This window comes from Leishmania major, chromosome 24, assembly GCF_000002725.2.
Source record: "Leishmania major strain Friedlin complete genome, chromosome 24".
In the NCBI taxonomy this organism is placed as follows: domain Eukaryota; phylum Euglenozoa; class Kinetoplastea; order Trypanosomatida; family Trypanosomatidae; genus Leishmania; species Leishmania major.
The window spans coordinates 204,082-222,301 of NC_007265.2; the positions used below are offsets into that span (position 1 = coordinate 204,082).

At 61.6% G+C, this 18,220-nt stretch overlaps 4 protein-coding genes and 1 non-coding gene across 5 annotated transcripts; all 5 read left to right on the forward strand.

Annotated features, from left to right (window-relative positions):
- The first annotated feature begins 1,234 nt into the window (after positions 1-1,234).
- Positions 1,235-1,306, forward strand: LMJF_24_TRNAPRO_01. The gene has a single exon. It is a non-coding gene; the product is annotated as a tRNA-Pro (tRNA).
- A 654-nt stretch (positions 1,307-1,960) lies between these two features.
- Positions 1,961-7,330, forward strand: LMJF_24_0600 (conserved hypothetical protein; the record flags this gene model as incomplete). The annotated part of the gene is made up of 1 exon (XM_001683523.1): positions 1,961-7,330. One exon carries the CDS (start codon positions 1,961-1,963, stop codon positions 7,328-7,330), a length of 5,370 nt encoding a protein of 1,789 aa, XP_001683575.1.
- A 1,422-nt stretch (positions 7,331-8,752) lies between these two features.
- LMJF_24_0610 (putative DNA helicase) lies at positions 8,753-11,842 on the forward strand (the record flags this gene model as incomplete). The annotated part of the gene is made up of 1 exon (XM_001683524.1): positions 8,753-11,842. One exon carries the CDS (start codon positions 8,753-8,755, stop codon positions 11,840-11,842), a length of 3,090 nt encoding a protein of 1,029 aa, XP_001683576.1.
- A 930-nt stretch (positions 11,843-12,772) lies between these two features.
- On the forward strand, positions 12,773-15,202 carry LMJF_24_0620 (putative ubiquitin hydrolase; the record flags this gene model as incomplete). Its single annotated transcript, XM_001683525.1, has 1 exon — positions 12,773-15,202. One exon carries the CDS (start codon positions 12,773-12,775, stop codon positions 15,200-15,202), a length of 2,430 nt encoding a protein of 809 aa, XP_001683577.1.
- A 1,240-nt stretch (positions 15,203-16,442) lies between these two features.
- LMJF_24_0630 (putative ATPase subunit 9) lies at positions 16,443-16,763 on the forward strand (the record flags this gene model as incomplete). The annotated part of the gene is made up of 1 exon (XM_001683526.1): positions 16,443-16,763. The coding sequence occupies one exon, from the start codon at positions 16,443-16,445 to the stop codon at positions 16,761-16,763; it is 321 nt and encodes a 106-aa protein (XP_001683578.1).
- Between the last annotated feature and the right edge of the window lie 1,457 nt (positions 16,764-18,220).

Here is an 18,220-nt window from a genome sequence, read left to right on the forward strand (position 1 = left end):
CGGCCACGTGTGTGGCACAACAACGCTTCAACGCTGACTGCGGGGGCTTCTCATGTTGATCTATGTATTCGCAGACGCATCCAATGAAGCAATACAACGGCCCCCCAAGACTGCACCCATGCCGCTTGCGCCCCCCCCCGGTCTTCCACAGGGACATGGCGAAAGGGGAGGGGCCTGGGGAGGCGAGGCTTCCGTGCACGGGCTACGTGGACTCTTCCGTCACAGCAAAACCGAACAGACGCCTCCCCAAAGGGCAGGGGACCACCTCCTCCCCTTTCCTGATCACGGGCGGCGGGCCTGAGGCCGAGGAGGACATCACGCCGGAGGGATCCGAGCCAACTCATGGCTGAGCATCTCAAGGAGGAAGTGGACGAACGGACTCGCGTGACAATGAAACACGCAGTCTAGTAGTGACAGCCCGCGATCAGCACACACCAATCAGGGATGCTGAAGGAGGTGGCCCTGCATCGGAGGTGCACGAGAGTACATATCCCACTGACAGTCGATGCGCTCAGCAAGCGAAAGCAACGCATGCGCATCCCCGCAAGCCACCCAGCTGCGCTTCTCGACCCTCTTTCTCCAGTGGTGTATCGGTTCAGTGCAGAGGTGGTTGAAGAAGATGCGGCGGCCAGGCCCCATGACGAGCCTTGCATCCTGCACTGAGTAGATGGCAGGCAACTACCGAAGAGACCTGGAGTCACCAGGCACGTCATGGGCACCGGGGAGGAGGTGGACAACACACTCAGTACACCACAGAGGCGCTCTGTCACAGCACCGTCAACCGAAACAGCAGCAGAAGCCACCCTGGTGGCACCACGCACCGACTGCAAACTCGTAGTCCGAGCAGTGAATGCACAAGTCAGCCGAACGTACCGGACAGCGTTCAGTTCTTGGAGGACGAAGTGCCTGCTCTAGACAGGAGAGTGCCGTCGTCCACGTGAGTACGTCTGTCCGAAGCACCGGCAGGTGCGCAAGCGACAGTCCGCGACGGTGTCGCAAGCAGCATGGGTCAAGGTCTTGGCGCATACCGGGAAGCGGCACATTTGGGCCCTGGAGGACCTGTCCGCGGTGCCACGCGATCTCGTGGCTCTGGAGCTGGCCACCGCAGTGATGCGGCTGGTCCACAGGGAACCCGAGGAGAGACTGGAAGAGCCTGCACCGGGACCACAGCAGTACGTTGAGTGGAAAAGGGTTGCCTTCCGTTGACTTCGGTACCGTGATGTTCGGGTACCGCGGCCGCTTGGTCTAGTGGTATGATTCCCGCTTCGGGTGCGGGAGGTCAGGGGTTCAATTCCCCTAGCGGCCCATTTTTTTTGTGTTGTGGAGAAACCGCCGAGCATCGTTCGAGACGCCCAGGACGTGGCCGTGGAGTGGCAGCAGCGGTAGGCACGCTGTGGCTGCGTGTATGCGCCCGTTGGATGAGCTGTGGGCGGTGGCAGGAGTATACGCATGGAAACCCCCTCGGAAAGCAGCAGCAGCCAAGCCCCACCTCCTTCGGAGAGGGACCAAGACGGGGACTCGGTCATCGCCGCGGCACGATAGGAGAAACACAAACTATCTAAAAGAATTCACCCAGACACACACGCGCACGTGTGCGCCGAGAGAGCCGCTGTGGCGCCTGAGGGCGTTGGTGAGTTCGGTGGGGGAGTGGCGCCTCACAAGGCACGAGCATTCAAGGGGATCATGATACGGTATGCATACTTCAAACACCCCCTCTCTCGCCGCGCCCATGTATGTCAACCACTTTTCTCGGAATTCATTGTCCCGTTCTCTCTCAACGTGCACGTGTATCGTGAGGTCAGCCTTGTAAAACGTGTAACAGCGCACTGCGCATCCGACGTACACACACGCACAGGTTGGGCTTCTTCCCCCCCCCGCCCTCTGCTCCTTCGTCCTCTCACAGTCGAATAACCTTCGCTACAGCAGCGGAAACGCAACTAATAAAACAAAGACAAGCATAATGGCGCTCGTGGAGCCGCTGGTTGGGCATCTCTTGTCCAAGTACAAAGAAACGGTCCTGGAGGGGCTTTCGAAGATTCGCCACACCCTGCAGGTCGGTGGTGAGCAGGCGAATGAGCTAGCTGTAGCCGTGTCTCAGCGAGAGGAGGCGCTGCAAGCGCTGCGAGCAACCCTCCTCCGCCACGAGTACTTCGTGCCGACGCTGCAGACGCTGACGGTTGTGCTGACGCAGTTGGTCGAGCGGGGCAACCGCGTCGCCCTCGCGCGCGAGGTGCTGCGTGGCGATTGCGCCGCACTATTCCGCAAAACACTCGCCACGCTTTCCGACGCCACCCTCACCCATGTAACTGCCGCACTACAGTTTCTGACGGTCGCCGTGAAGGACGCACCGCTGCTCGTGCTTGCGCGCCTGCGTAGCCCTGCCGATGCACACGTTACACCTGCAGCTGCCTCCGCTGCGTCGATGAGCCCGCTCGCAGCGGTTGCCACGCAGCGGCGCGCCGATGTCCCGTTGCACCTCGCCGCCTTTCGCCTACAGCTGACGTACAATCAACGCCGCGTTCGCCTCACGCGGCTCGGCTTCCTGGTGCAGCTTGTCACGTCACCGATGCACAACGCCGTCGTCGACACCATCTGCAGCCACGGCGTCCTGACGCACCTCCTCGAGGACGCGGCCGAGCTCTTGCGCGAGGGCACGAGTGCGGGTGTGGCGTGTGCACTCAGCGCTCTGCGAGTTGTTCGCGAGCTCTTCGTGCAAAGCCGCCACATCACGGCCGAGCAGAAGCGCCGCGTCTTGCTGGCGCAGCGCAACGTCTTCCGGTTGCTTGTGCGTGCGCTGGAGTTCGACCATGTGGCCGACAACGCCGCAGCCATTCTGTATGCCATTGTCGACGAGACCATTGAATCACCAGCCGACTACGCCAGCACGCGAGTCGAGTCCCTCGAGGATCAGGGCATGCCCAACTACCTTCTCTTCTTCCTGCTGCGCCAGCTGCGGCCGAAGGCGAGCGAGCGCATGTCGCAGCTCGTGCTGCACATTCTCCAACGCGCCCCAGACCTCATTCGGCCTTATTTTACTCGGGTCTCCGGCCACCTCGCGGAGGAAGGCAGCTCACACGGCGTCGCGTCGGCGACGGTGCGGGTGGCGGTTCTCAATCTGATGACGCGCACGTTTCTGTGCCCGATGCCGTACCACCTCGCCGCACAGCAGGTGCGGCTGGAGCCGGTCGTGGCCAAGACGTCCACTTTCTACACCATGTGCCCTCGTGACGTCGCGGACGAGATCTGCCCTGCCTGGGTTGCTGAGTACGTGCATCGCCTTATCAATGGCTCCACGAATCTGCTCATGCTCGCGCTGGCAATGCAGCTGACGCAGGCGGCGCTGATGCGAGCAAAGCGCGTGCTGCCCCTCGTGCTCGCCGTCCAGAACGCCGCAAAGCGAAACAAGAGGACGAGCACTGCTGGGGACGCAGCTGCTGGCGGTAGCGCCGCAGAGACGGTCGTCTCGCTGCCCAGCCCGCGCGACTTTACCGAGGCGGATCTCGACGTTCTGCAGGGCAACGACACCGCCGAGGCTGAGGTGTGGGACACGTACAACGCCCAGGTGCGCCACCACCTGCAGGCGGCGCTGCCAAGTCGTGAAGAGTTTTGGCACCGCATGACACAGCAACTCCACCGTACCCTAACCGCCTCTGCCGCCGCCCCCACGTCGTCAGCCACATCGCCGTCATCCGCTGCCACCGACGCAGTCCTCGAGAAGACGCATGTAGTGGTGCAGCGCATGCTGCTGCTCATGAAGAGCTACGTTGACGTCTTTGACGTGCGGGTGCCGTGGCTGAGCGCTGTGCCGATTTTTCTGCCTGACCTTGCCCGTAGTGCCGTCAGTAGCACCAGTGTTGCCCGTGGCCCCATGACTGGCAAAGGATCCAACGGACACGCTACGGCGGCCGCTGCGTCTGTGCACCCCATCACGGCTGCCCTGCAGAAGCAGAACGACATACTCAAGCCGTGGCCAGCAGCGAGTGTGGCGCTCTTGTGTGAACTTCTCGCCGTCAGCCAGCAGCGCAGGGTGCCCATGATGAAGATGCACCACATCAATATGTCTCAGACGGTCGGCATTGGCGAGTGGCCACTGCTGCTCAGCATACTCCTCTGGGTGACACACCATCGGCCGCACAGCCCACCGAGGCAGGAGAGCATGGAGGCGGTGCAGGAGGCGCGGGCGATGGGATGGGCAGCCCAGCTGCTGCTGTGGACCGTGCACAGCGTCACCATTCACTCCTCCTGTACGATGGCCGAGGCCCATCTGTGGCTCTCCTGCCTGACACCCAACACAGTGCCAGTCTTCCTGCACGTCCTCAATCATCTCTTGATGCGCAGCCTGTCGAAGGTGGCCGATCGCGTGACGCACGAGCTGCGAGACGCGCAGCACGGCGTTTTGGCGGCAGCCGCCCTGCACTTCATTGATCGCACGAAGGAGAAGCAGCAGCAGAAGGGCAGTGCCGGTGGCGGCGAGGACGATGGTGACGGTGAGCAGCATGCTCACCAGCAGCTGCGCAGAAAGCAGAAAACGCCGAGGGTGGAGTGTGCGAACAACAACGGCGGCGGCAGTAGCAGCAACAGCAGCAGCTCCAGCAGTGCTAACCTGTGGGGTACCCACCTGCAGGCCTCCCTCGCCGAATTCGAGAGCGTCGTGGGTCGCGTCGTGCATCTGTGGGAAAGGCGAGCACGCCTCTTGGCGCAGACCGCAGTGGCTGCGACGGCAGAGCTGAATGTGCCGCGGGTGACGCAGCAGCAGTGCATCGAAGTGCTGGTACTTGCTGACCGGCAGCGGGGTTTCGCAAAGGCGCCGCGCCGCTGCAGGTTGACGTCGCAGTCAGCGCACCTTCGCACCTTCGCGTTTACCCTGCACAGCCCTGTTCTGCCGCTTCCGGAAGAAGAGGCAGCGGTGGCCTTGCTGAGTCGGCTGAGCATAGCAGTGTCCTCGGCGTCGCCGTTGGATGGGGAAGTGCTGGGCAGAGCCGCGAAACAAGCACCAATGCGCACCAGCCTTGTCGAGGATGTCTGCACGGCACTCGGCATCGAGGACTCGCTCGCTGCCAAGGACAAGGCTGCAAAGGCCCCGACCCCGCCGTGGTTTGCCATGAGCTCGGTCTGCTGGCAGGTTGCAGGGGTGCTCTTGTCTCTCACCCACAGCACTGCCTCTGCACCGTCGTCCCGTAGCAGTAGCGCGACAGAGGCTGCGCACAAACTCGCCTTGAGACTTGGACGAGCGCTCCTGTCCGACGAAGCGGCTGTGACGGCTCACTTGAGAGCCAACGCGGATCGCGAAGGGTCGCTCGCTGGCCTCCTAGTATTGATGCTTGCCTGTACTCGCACGCTGTTGCAGCTCATCTCGCTATCCGGCGCCGAGCAGCGGCATCCCTGCCTCTCCGTTGACGAGTGTGCAGCGCTGGGCCGCGTGTGCCTTGACGTGTACAGCGGCACTCTCGGCGTGCAAGACCGGCTTATCTACGCCGTTTGCCTCACCCTCCACTACCTGAGCGCTGCCCGCCACGTCGCGCACGCTGCGACTGCTACCGCTGCCACCAAGGAGGAGCGCGCCGACGAGGCTGCAGCAGAGCAACAAGGGAAAAGGCAGCGCTCAGCAGCTGCCAAGTATCTCTCGCCTGACTACCACGAAGGTGCTGAGGTGCCGGATGCGCTCGTGCAGCGCCGCTTCCTGCTGTGCGGCCACACAGCGAGCGCCGCACGCACGCCGGAGGTGGAGATGCTCTCTTGGCACCTTGACACGCTGACCGAAGAGGACATGACCTGTATGGCCCTGCTCGCCTCATCGCGTCTGCACAACGCCATTCACTTGGAAGACGGCAGCAGTGCCGATGGCGCGACCGACCTGCTCGGTGCCGTGTTTCCTGAGCTGCGCTCCGCCGGCGACGCACACGTAACCGACCTCGAGCGGCTGTCGCTGAGCAACGTGTTGGACCTGCGCTACATGGTGCCTCTCCTGCACCGGGTAGCCTCCGTGTCAGCGACTTTTTCGGCTCACCTGCCAACGGGACGAGTGATACCATTGCTGCTGAAGGCGCTCACATCGATCGACCCGCAGCTGCGCTCCGCCGCGGTAGCAGCGCTGAGCACGCTGTACATACCGAAGGGAGCCCTGCGAGTCGTGGTGAGCGTCGCGCGTATAAAACTGGCCCAGATGCAGATGTCCCCCTCCACCGGCGGCGCAGGGAGACGGTCGCAGCAACCTGCGCAGCCACGCCGCGTCTCGTCAGCTGCTGCGGTGCCGCGTCTTCCCACGCCGCTGGCAATCATGCTAATCATGTCGATTCGGCCGCTGGGTCGCTACGACGACGTCCTGCACCACCACCTCGTGCACTTCTTGATGCACCTCGAATCGGTCCTCGACACCCCGATGCCCTTCACCCGCTGGGCCACCACCCCTCCGCTGGCCGCTATCAGCGTCCCGCTCATGCTGGAGCGCCAAGAGGCCCTGCAGCTGCGTACCAACAAGCTCGGCGGTGGCGGCAAGAGCAGCGGAGGCGTCACGCAGGCATCTGCAGCTGATGTGGCACAGGAGCTGCGCAAGGAAATTCCACCGCAGCTCGCCTTTCTCCTGCAACTGCTCCGGCATGCCTGCGAGGTGCCGCAGGACGGTGCCGCGTTGATTGAGTCGAATGGGCTAGATGGGCTGCTGCTGCTATGCGATATGCTGACAGCCTCCGATGGGCAGCGGGCGTCGTATGTGCAGTGCCTCCTCATCCTCTGCACGCAGTCCGCTGCCCTGACGTGTTTGTTTGCGCGTGCCGGGCATGTGCTGCCTTGGACGGTGTCCTTCCTGTGGCAGCTGTGCCGCGAATACGGCAAGGCGACCCCGTATCCGTACAGCGGCCAAACCTTCACGACCGCACTGGAGCTACTGCGCGTGATGTGTGCCGCCACCGTGCAGTCGAAGATTTCGCTCGCAGAAGCACCTGCCCTCAGTGACGCGGCAGCAGAGCAGCTAAAGGAGAGCATGCGACAGCTGCGCGCGTGGGTGGTCGATGCGCACGTGACAGCTCGCGACGTCCTTGACGTCTTTGATGACATAATTGGCCGCTGCAGCCACGCCGCCCACGGCCAGCACAGCGGCGCCGCCGAAGCAGACGACACACGCGGCACTGAAGGGGGTGTCAAGGCGAAAGAAGCAGGCGCGGTGTCGCCGGCGTCGGCCTCACAGCCGTCGTCGCCGCCGCCCTTGGCAGAGCGCCGTCGCGAAACACCATCGCGATGCGAAAGGCGCACGCCCCCAAAGCGGGTGCGCGCCGAGGGTACCGCCGAAGTCGGGGTCGTAGGAGGTGTTGCTGCGTCACTGTGTCGCCCATAACGCACACAGGCACACGCACAGGAGTGGTGGCGGCCCTTGATATGCCATTGTCGCCGCAACCACCAGCCACCCCTTTACGGGTTTGCATTCCTCCGTGCTCCATGCCTGCCCTGCTGTCTTCGGCGAACGCGTGTGGGTGCACGTCTACGTAGTGCGTTTACCTGTGTGTTGTCGGCGTGGTTGTGTGGATGAGGTGGAACGGAGAAAGCACATACACACACGCACACACACACACACATATATATATATATATATATGCATAACGGTTGAACGTTCAACGAGGAAGATGACGAGGAAGCGTGTGTACCGCGGGTGCGCCCGTGTGCATGTGTGACCTCCTCCTGTCGTTGTCGTCGTCTCGGTTGGTTGGATACACACACACGGCTAAACAAAAGGGGATACGTGTACGCACTGGAAGCCGGAGAGGTAGAGAGCGAACGCCCCGTGCATATAAACGTGTGACAGGTGGAGGGGAGGGGCCTAACGGTGTCGACCGAGGCACTTCAGATGCGCAGGCATTCCTATCCTCCTCTCTCACCAGCATACGTAGAGGTGCACGTCATGTGTTTCGGCGTGTGAGTGAGTCGTGGCTGGGGTGCCTGTGCGCATCATGCTGGCGTATCCGCCCCTTCCCATGCCCTTGTGTGTGCGTGTGCGTGTAGATGTCTCTCCATCACCTCACCTTCTGCCTCGTCCCGCCCCCTTCTACGCCCTTTTGCGTGCTTTCATCATCGTCGATCACCACGTTCGAGTACGGCTCCCCGACGTGCAGAGCGACGTCGTCGGACTCGAATCGAAAACAAGAAAAAAAAACGTGCGAGCAGTGTCGCAGCAGAGGCCCCGCGCAGAAAAGCAGCTGCCAAGCACGCCCATCTTATCCCCAACCTCCTCCCGCCTCCTGCATCTCGTGCTTGGCCACGAACGGCGCATGCGTCGCGGCACACGAAAAATCACCGATTAATTCGTCAGCGCACGCCGTCAACTACACAAGCAGACCGACACACGTACATGGTAGGCAGTGGCACGGGGCGTCACGTCTCTCCTTCTCCTTTTCTGCGGTTGCCTTGTCCGTCGAATGCTGCGTTCCCAGCTCACGCACCTCTTGCCCTCCCACACACACGCACACGCACAAGCGCACCTTACTTCCGTGCAGACAGGCGCTGCGCCGTCCCTTTCCTTTTCTAGCGCTGTCCGCCATTCGTGCAGCTCTCGCACTTCGCTGAGCTGGTCACTGGCACCATACACCCAGCCACGCAGCCAAACCTACACACGTGGCATCCCATAGATCATTCACGCTCGCGCACCTACACCCCTGGCGCCTCCTGCGCCTCCTCTCGCCCTTAGCTGTTCTGATCTCTTCGCATGAGAGTGCCTCGATCGCGGACTGACGCTGCTTCCCCAGCCAGTCCTCGCACGTAGCGGATGAACTGCCAGTGCGACCACCCCGCGCGCTACCTCATCAGCCGTGATGGCAAGCCGTGCTACACCTGCGCACTCGGGCGCTGCCGCTTCTACGCGCTGGCCCCAGTGCAGTGCGAGGGGTACACCCGCGTCACGCTGGGTTCCCCGGGATGCCCTCTGGCCGACACTGGCGTTGTGCTGCGCTTTGAGGCGCTGGTACACCCGACAAGAAAGGACGTCGCGTGCTTCATGATTCGCGTGCAGGGGGAAGCGTCGAGGTGGGACACGCTTCGCCTTGCCGTGCTGCAGGATTCTCAGTTTGAGGGCATGTGGTACACCGCCGGACGGGCTTTCCTGTACCCCATGGCGCAGTACACTCGCCTCGTCACCGCTCTCAGGGCCTGTTCACTGCCGCACGTGGCGTTCGAGGAGATCCCTAGCTTCTACTTTCGCTGCGTGGAGCGGATGCGGCAACTTCCACGGCAGTACGCGGATGACGTGGCCGCTGGCCGCGCCTGCCTACCAGACGCAGAGGATTGTGTGTACCGGCGCCTGAAACCGTTCCAGCGGGATGGTGTGCGCTTCGTTCTGGAGCGCCACGGCCGCGCCATGATTGCCGATGACATGGGACTCGGCAAGACGGTGCAAGCCATCGCCGTTGCTCACCACTACCGGGACGAGTGGCCGGTGCTGGTCGTGTGCCCCATGTCGCTCATGGAGAACTGGGCGAAGGAGTTCAACAAGTTCTGCGGTATCCCCTTCGCGCGCATCGCCATCCTGCAAGGCGCCAAGGCAACGGCGACGAGCCTGCAGGCCGTCGCGATCGTCTCCTACAGCTCCCTGAAGTGTGTCGAGAACGCCCACTTCAACGTTGTCATCCTCGACGAGTCGCACTACATCAAGGCTGGGGCGGCCAAGCGCGCGCAGCAGTCACTCAAGCTCTGCCGCGCGAGCCGCCGTGTCATCCTCCTGTCAGGCACGCCAGCCATGTCACGCCCCATCGAGCTGTACGCGCAGCTGCAGGCCATCCAGCCAAGCCTAGTGCCGAGCAAGGCCCAGTTCGGTGCGCGGTACTGCAACTCCTTTGTCGGTCGCTTCGGCATCGACATGACCGGTCACGCCCATCCCGATGAGCTGCACAGTCTGCTGCGCCACTTCCTGATTCGCCGCACAAAGCACGAGCTCGGCAGTGAGTTGCCCTCCAAGTCTCGCCAACTGCTCTACATGTACATCACGGAGAAAGAAAAGAAGGCGCTGGAGAAGCAGATTATCGCCTTGCGCCGCAGCCTTAGCTCGACGTCGGCAGCAGCCACTAGCTCGACGTCTTCTCTCGTGGACAATGGCGGGGGCGACTGGGCTGCGCGGGCACCAAATGTATTCGAGATGAAGATGGCCACCGCACGTGCCAAGATACCCGCGGTGCAGGATTACGTCAGCGGTATTGTGGAACAGCACCTCGATTCGGGTGAGAAGCTCATCCTGTTCGCACATCACCAGTGCATGATGGAGGCGCTCCGGAGCGCGGTCGAGGCGGTGCGGCCGCGCCAACCCATCGACTACATCTACATCTCTGGCGACACGCCACCGGCGCAACGCGAGCCAGCGGCGGAGCACTTTCGAACAGAAGCGACGTGCACGGTGGCTATCCTCTCCATGCAGTCCAGCGGCATCGGTCACAACTTCACGTGTGCGTCCACGGTAGTCTTCACTGAGCTGGATTGGAACCCCAGCACCCACTTGCAGTGTGAGGACCGCGTGCACCGTATCGGCCAGGCGCAGCCGTGCCACATTAAGTACCTGCTGGCCGAGGGCACCTCCGACAGTGTCATCTGGCCGCTGCTGCAGACGAAGCTGAGCGTGACCGCGGCTATGTTCGAGACGTCGAAGATGACTGGGGCGGAGGTGCGCCTGCACGACGGCGCCGACAAGCAGAAGGTGGCCAGGCGCGACGTGGTGGCCGCGACAACCTTGTCGACCCCGTCCGCATCTCAGCAGAGCACGCTGGACCAGTTTATGCAGCCGCAGCCGTCGCAAGCGGTGTCGAGGGGGGGCGAAGAAGTCGACGGGGCCGTTGTATCAATGCAGGAGTCCCCGCGAGTCAGCGTTCATTCACAGTCGTCGACAGGACAAGCGGCACTCGCATCGCTGGAAAGAGACCCGCCGCCGCTGATTCCGTTCTCTGAGCTGGGCGACGACTTCGTGGTGACCTCTGCGCCGCAGTTGAGCAACTTCTCGACATCCCGTCGGCCGCGCCTCTCTGCCAACAGTGGCATCAGCACGACACAACCAACCGCGCTGCCCTCGTCGCCGTCTACAACGGTGCCTGGCCCCACACCAAAGAGCGCCAATATCACATCTGTGCTCGATCTCATGCGTCACACGTCGTCAAGGAAGTTGGGTGCCGGGTCGTCTGCAGCGGAACCGTCCCATTCAGTGCGCGCTGCTGCTGCGTCCCCGGTCGTGAATCTCACTGGGATGGCCTCAGCTCAGCCGGTAGCCATGCAGCCGTCGTCACCGGGCGTCACGCCCCCAACGATGGATATTACCGCCTCAGCCGGTGCCGTGGCCCCATCACGTCGCACTGTCTTCACCTTATCCAAAACGGGTGCGCAATCCTTCATAAGCACAGCGGCTGCATCGACGCTGACGAGCAGCTGCTCAGGCAGCCGCGCTCTTTGCCCTGCGGCACCGCCGACAGTGCCAGAGGCACCGAAGACCGCCGCCGTGCACGTGCCGCTGCGACCCAATCTGCACTTGAAGCGGCCACGGACTGGTGCTGAGCACGGCAGCGGCGGCAGTACCAGCAAGCGCGACAACGCCATCAGTGGCGATGCGAACGCCCTTGCAGCAACAGCCGTTGCACTAGCAGAAATAAGCTGTGCAGTAGGGCCAGCCGCTGCTGCGACTCTTGCACCCCTTCCGCCCCGAACCACTCTGCCCGTGCAAACGCAGTCAGTGATGGTGCACCCTATCATGCTAGCTGCGTCGTCGTCGTCGTCGTCGTCCTCCGCGCCATCTCCTGTCACCTCCACGCCGCGAAGAACGCTTTTTAAGCTCATGGGTAGCGCGTCAGGCGCTCCCTCTTCTCCCATGCCTGCCAAACCGCAGTGACGTACAGGTGGCAACTGCGTGTGCATGGAGAGATCCCCTGCTTGTAGAGCGTGAGGCTGTCACTCCTCTGGTGCCCATGTGCTACGACGACATGCACTGAAGTCGTCTGGCGCCTCGAACCCATCACCGCCACCACCGCCCTCCTGCCCCTCATTGTCTTCTCTGTCGACGCAACCGCGCATGCGGCGCAGAACGCAACGGTACGTGTCTATTGAGAATGGAGCCTGCACACACTCACACACACGCACAGAGAGAGAGAGAGAGAGACGCTCTCGCATGCATGGGGGTCGTGCACAAACACGAACTGAGTGGTGGTGGTGCTGGTGCACTCAGAGTGAGAGGGGGGGAGGAGATGGACGGGTACACGATGCAGAGCTGGAACGTGACGCCTGTGTTCCATCTCTGCTGGCAACAACTCACCGACAAACAAAACAAACAAAAGAAATGTGCTGAGTTCGTGGCAGCGCTGTAGCCGGCTGTGCCCTGGCGCTCCTCTGTATGTATATGTACCGGGGCTACGCTGGGCGAGGAGCTGGCCTGGCAGTGCTGTCCTGCACGCGTGGGTCTGTTGTGGCTGCTGACGCGCTGGCTCGTCACCGTTTCCTTGTTCCCTACCTCCCCTTTCATCGCATACGTCTGGCGGGGGCGTTTCTCATGGCGCATGCGTCAAAGAGGGGCGAGTGCACGAGGCCGCAGGAAACGGCCGTGTACGCGCGACCCGCGCTCCCCAGACGTCCTGCTTGCATTAAGGGGGGGGAGGCTGGTGTTCGCGTTTCGGGGTTTGCCCTCGAAAGCTGTCTGCTGAACATTGACTCCACGCTCTTGCTCTTGATCTTTTCCTTCCTTCCTCCCCCCTCCTCCGCCGCTTCCGCCTTCTTCGGCAGCTTCAACGTCATACACGCTGTGTGCCGTTCAGCCACCACACACAGCATGGACGTCGCACATAATCGCTCGCTCGGGTTCGCCGGGAAGGAGATCTTGTTCCGCAAGATCGAGTTTGAGCGCTATCGGAAACCGCACGTTGTTGAATACCCCCGTAGCGCCGTTGTCCTCAACCCGCAGCACACACGTCAGCTCCGCGATGCGATGTGCACGCAGCGGCAGGGTGGCGAACACGACGGCAGCGACGCAGACGACGACGACGAGGGGGCGGCGCTCCGCGGATACTCGGACAGCGACGATGACGAGGACGATGACCCGCGGCGCGTCGACAAGGCAACAGAGCTGTGCTCCGACGCGCAGTTTCGCAGCAGCCTACACTTGCGTTGGCAGGCCATCACGCCTGTTGGACTGGGGCTCATGAATCTTGGCAACACGTGCTTCGCGAACAGCGTGCTGCAAGCACTGGCCCATACCCCGGCGGTGGCGCAGTACTTCATGAACACGTTTCGCTCGGCGGACAGCCAGCTTGGCGCCCCCTTCGACTTCGCCTTCGCCCTTGCCGAGACGTTTCGCAAGATGCAGCACGCGCCACAGCAGGGCCGAACCGGCGGCGGCGGTGCGTACCGACCTGGGCAGATCATGAGCAGCCTCCGTCTGCTCTCAAAGCACTTCTCCATTGGGCGGCAGAGCGACGCGCACGAGTTCGCGGTGCAACTTCTCTTTTCGTGCCAGAAATCGCTGCTGCACCGCCTTGTCGGCTCCAAGAAGGTGCACCCCCGGGTGGCGCACACCACCGCGCTTCACCGCATCTGCGGCGGCTACCTACTCTCACAAGTGATGTGGTCGCGCCAGGAAGAGATTCAGCAGCTGCTGCGCGCCGGCAAGCAGCAGGAGGCGATGGATCTCAAGATGGAGGCAAAGCAAGCAGAGGGGAAGCGGGCGCAGCGCGCCTCACGGCACGGCCTTGACCCTCAGACCCTGTACTCCAATACCTACGACCCCTTTACGATTCTCTCGGTGGAGTTAGCGGGGCGCACGCTGCAGCACTGCCTTGACAAGTTCTGCGCGGTCGAGGAACTCGATGGCCGCTCCTACCTGTCCCCACGCCAGGTCGGCGTGCGGGCGAAGAAAAAGCTAAGCATCCACGTCCCGCCGCCCGTGCTCGTCATCCACGTGAAGCGCTTTACCCCCACCGGCAACAAAATTAACAAGCACGTGCCGTTCCCGCTGGAGCTGGACATTACCCGCTACTGCACCCTACTGTCGTCGTCGTCATCGTCGCCGCCGCCGCCGAATCACGTGCAACCCCACAATGGTGTGTCCTCCCCAGCGACAATGAAGAGATCCGATTGCCAGTACGAGCTCAACGCCGTATGCGTTCACGAGGGGCGTTCCATCGACTACGGCCACTACTACACCCTGGCCAAAGCCCCTAATGGCATGTGGTACGAGTTCAACGACAGCCATGTTAGTCGTCTTTCGGAGGACCAGCTGCAGCAGGCACAGGTGTACATGCTCTTCTACTCCCGTAAGCCCACGGTCGCCACTGAGAAGATGCAGCCGCCGCGTCAGCAGCAGCACAACATCCGCGGCAGCGCACCGGCCTCTGAGTCTTCCACCGCCGCCTCCAAGCTTGGCGCGGCGACAGCAGTGGAAGAGGACGGCGCTGTTGGGCGAGAGCTGAGCGAGTCGGAGGTGCAGGCACTAATGGAGAAACGTCGCGCTGCGCAACGGCAGGCGGGCAGTTTAAACGGGCATCGCTCTCCCCCGCCCGCGACGGCCGCAGAAACGCCGCAACTCCTGGCCAACGCGTCTGGCGACAGCGGTGACGGGGGCCACGCCGTCGAGCCCGCGTCTCCGTCGTCGAGCACGACCGCCAGGGCGCAAACCTTCAAGCGCATGCAAGAGGCGCTTCCAACGGACTCGGACAGCGACGGCAACGACGAAAAGCAGGACTGTGCATATGTACGCCGGCTGCCGGCACGGCTGAACGGATGCGCAGTGCAGGACAGCCGCATCGAGGCAGACGTGGCGCCACCACCCTCACAACGAGATGACGAGCACAACGCACCGGCGGACGGCGAGGCGCCGCTCAAGTTGGCCAAGGTTTCACTGTATGGTGGCATCGTTAAGTCGATGAAGTGCGTGTTGAAGGACGGCACCGACGGTGGTGCGTCCACCGACACGACGCCGCCGCAACAGCGGAAGAGCCCAAACTTTCGGGTTGGCCGGAACGCCGTGCAAGCACTGCATCAGCGCAAGGTGCTCAACACTCCTGAGACGGTACGACGACCGGCATCTGCACACAAGTTCCAGCAGCGCATCCGTGATCCCATGTGGGAGATGGAGATGGACCGCGGCAAGGTGAAGAAGGTCAAGTCGAAGGAGAAGGTGCCGGATCCGTTCGAAGGCGTCAACCCCTTCCAGGAAGTGTCACGAGGCATGTTCGACGTTCGTGGACGGCGGCGTCGGGCGTAGGAAGAGCCTCTGCGATTGTACTTCGTCGGGGTTGCCTGCCTGCCTATCCGTGCGAGGCTGCCGCTTTTGGTGCAGGAGATCATCGTTTTTCCCCTCATCCCCCCCCCCCGCCTCCTCCGCCTCCTCCTCCTCCTCCCCCCCCCCCTACCAAGCATCCACATGCACATGGCCACGTGTTGCTGAGACGCCGCCACCGCCACCACGGTGATGCGCCTCGCCTCGCTCCCCGTGCGCATATTTGCCTCTGTGCGTGTGTTTGACCCTCATCGACTAAGCTCGTACGAGTTGTTTTCGTTGTTGTTGTTGTTGTTTTCTTTCGCGTGTGCGTGTGTGTTCTGTGTATAAGTGGGCAGTGAGAGGGGGGCAACGGCGGCAGAGGATGATGATGCGTTACCTTCCCCCCCTCCGCTCCCTTCCGTTACAACTCGTAGTGAGTCGTCGCTTGAGAGTAAGTGCCATCGTGATGATGGTGGTGTGTGTCAATGGATTAGCTGTACCACTCACTCTCGCGGTCTAGCTCTTCGTGCATCATCCGACAACCGTTGCACTACAGCGCGCACACGCGCACGCACACTTACTCAGAGCGTGAGAATAAGTGAGGGAGAATAAGCTACATGATAAATATGAGCGGAATCTCTGCCGGAAGCACTCGGCCGCAGCCGCCGCTCCAGACGCTGAAACACGCACTATTTGGCCGTCACGGTAGGTGCACCCCTCCCCCCCCCCTCCTCCTTCTCTTCTCTCTTCCGCGCCTTCTTTGTTTTCCTTTCTCTGTGACTTGCCTGCCTGCACGCGCTGTAACATGCCTCAGGCACCAACGATTGCAGGCAAGAAAAACGAGAGACGTCAAGAGGGAGTGAAGCATGCTCGCACCGTCGCCTCTGCATTGGCGCAGACCGCCTCTGTTGCAGGGCTCCCCACCCCTCACCCCCATCCTTCCTCGTGGAGGGAAAGTAGTCCACTGTTGTTTGTTGTTGCTTGCGTCTTTCTCGCGTACCCTTTCCCCTTCTTCACGCCCTTGGCTACTCGCCTGTCTTCCTCGAAACTTATGCGTGGCGCATCACAAAATTCACCACACACACGCACGCCGATGCTCTGCGCTCACCTCCCCAAAGTTGATTAGAATCTACGCAGCATCACACCCGCTCTCCTTCGGTTCGCAGCTCTCTCTCCGCCTTTGGCTCTTGCTCGCGTGCCACTTGTTCATCGATACCCACAACTAAAACCCTAACGGTTCAAGATGATGCGCCGTGCCATTGCTCAGCCCGTCGCCCGTCGCGCGGCGGCCGCCTCCAGCGCGCTTGTGGTGGCCCCTCGCCAGGCCTCCACTGTCGCCCTCTCCGTCCAGGGCCTGCACTACGTCGGCACCGGTCTCGCCGCCATCGCCCTCGGTGGTGTCGGCTTGGGTATCGGTGCCATCTTTGGCTGCCTGCTGATAGGCTGCGCTCGCCAGCCCAACCTGACCAAGATGCTCTTCAACTACGCCATTCTCGGCTTCGCCCTGACGGAGGCCATTGGCCTGTTCGCGCTGATGCTCGCCTTCCTCATGCTCTTCTCGTAGAGTACGTGACGTCTGCGGTTGCCTTTGTGTTCGCCTTGATCTCTCGATGACGGTCATGATTGCTCGGCGGTGCTGAGCTGCGGCCGTAGCGAAGTCAAGAAGGAGGTGGAAAAAGAGAGGAGGGTGTGTGGCGTCTTCCCGAGTGTGAGTGTAAATATATATATGTGCGTATGTGTGGCGAGCAGGGCTGCAGAAAGGTAGAGGGGGAGGTGGCCGCCGGCTTCTCCATTACGCATCACTACTCCCTATCGCACCCACCTACCTACCCCTCCACCTACCTAATCGTGCATCCGTCCTCCCATCCTTGACCATGAACGGCACCACGTCTGTTTAACCCGTGGCACACACGCACATACGCATGTGCAGCTCCACAATTTCCTGTCTGCGGCACCAACCTGTGTTTGTGTGTGTGTGTGTGCCATTTTTTCTTTCCTTCTTTCTCAAGCAGCTGTAGAGGAAGTGTGGCCCTGATGCATAACGAAGGCGGCGAGGAGGGGGCCAGCAGAGGGAGGTTTGAGTGTGTATGTGTGCTTGTGTGTGTGTGTGTGTATCAGTGTGTCCTTCAGGCATCTGGGACCGTAACGATGTCTCTGCAGTCGCCGTCAGCCCCATCATACACACACACACACATACACACCCCCTTTTTCATGTTACGTCGTGGGTACAGTTTGGTATCTCTTCGACTTTCAGCATCGCCCTCTTCCTCTTCTCGCCCTTTCCGTGAGTATCACGGCACTGCAGGAGAGGTGGGCGCGCGTGTGCTCACGGAGCTCGAAAATAATGTAACATATAAGCAAGGGAACAGCAAAGACAAAAACCAAGATGACAGTGCAGGCGCAAGATAGCAGCTGGAAGCGCGCTCACACCATATAGACCGTAAAGGCGAAACGTTGAACGTTGGGAAGGGGAGGGAGGGCACTCCCCTTCCGCTCTTCCTCATCTCCGCCTCATGGCACGCTGGACCGGGCAATGCTCTCACAGGATGAAGTATCACGTATGTGTCTTTTCCTTTGTATTGCCGAGTCTCTCTGTGTGTATGCGTGTGTGGGTGTAACCACATGATGATATCGGTGGCTGGCTGAACGACGGCACACACACACGCACGCACACACACACACACACACATACATACATACATAGAGTCACTGATACGACAGACTTCGCAGGACTGTGCACAAATCGATCAGCTCACGACACCCACACACTGCAGAACGTCTCTTCTGTGGACAAGTCGGCTATTTTCCTTCCGCTCACATCCCCGCCTCCCTCCACCACCTCTGCATCCGCTACCACACGGACCTCTTCTTCCTCCCTCTCTCCCAACCTCCGACCCACTCTCGCCCCTCTTCACGTGTGTGCTGCTGTTCGCGAAGAGCCTCAAGTTGGAGTGGTCAACTTTTCGTCGTTGTTGGAGGGGGCAGCCTTGATCTTCACGCGATAGCAACAGCCGTGTTGGT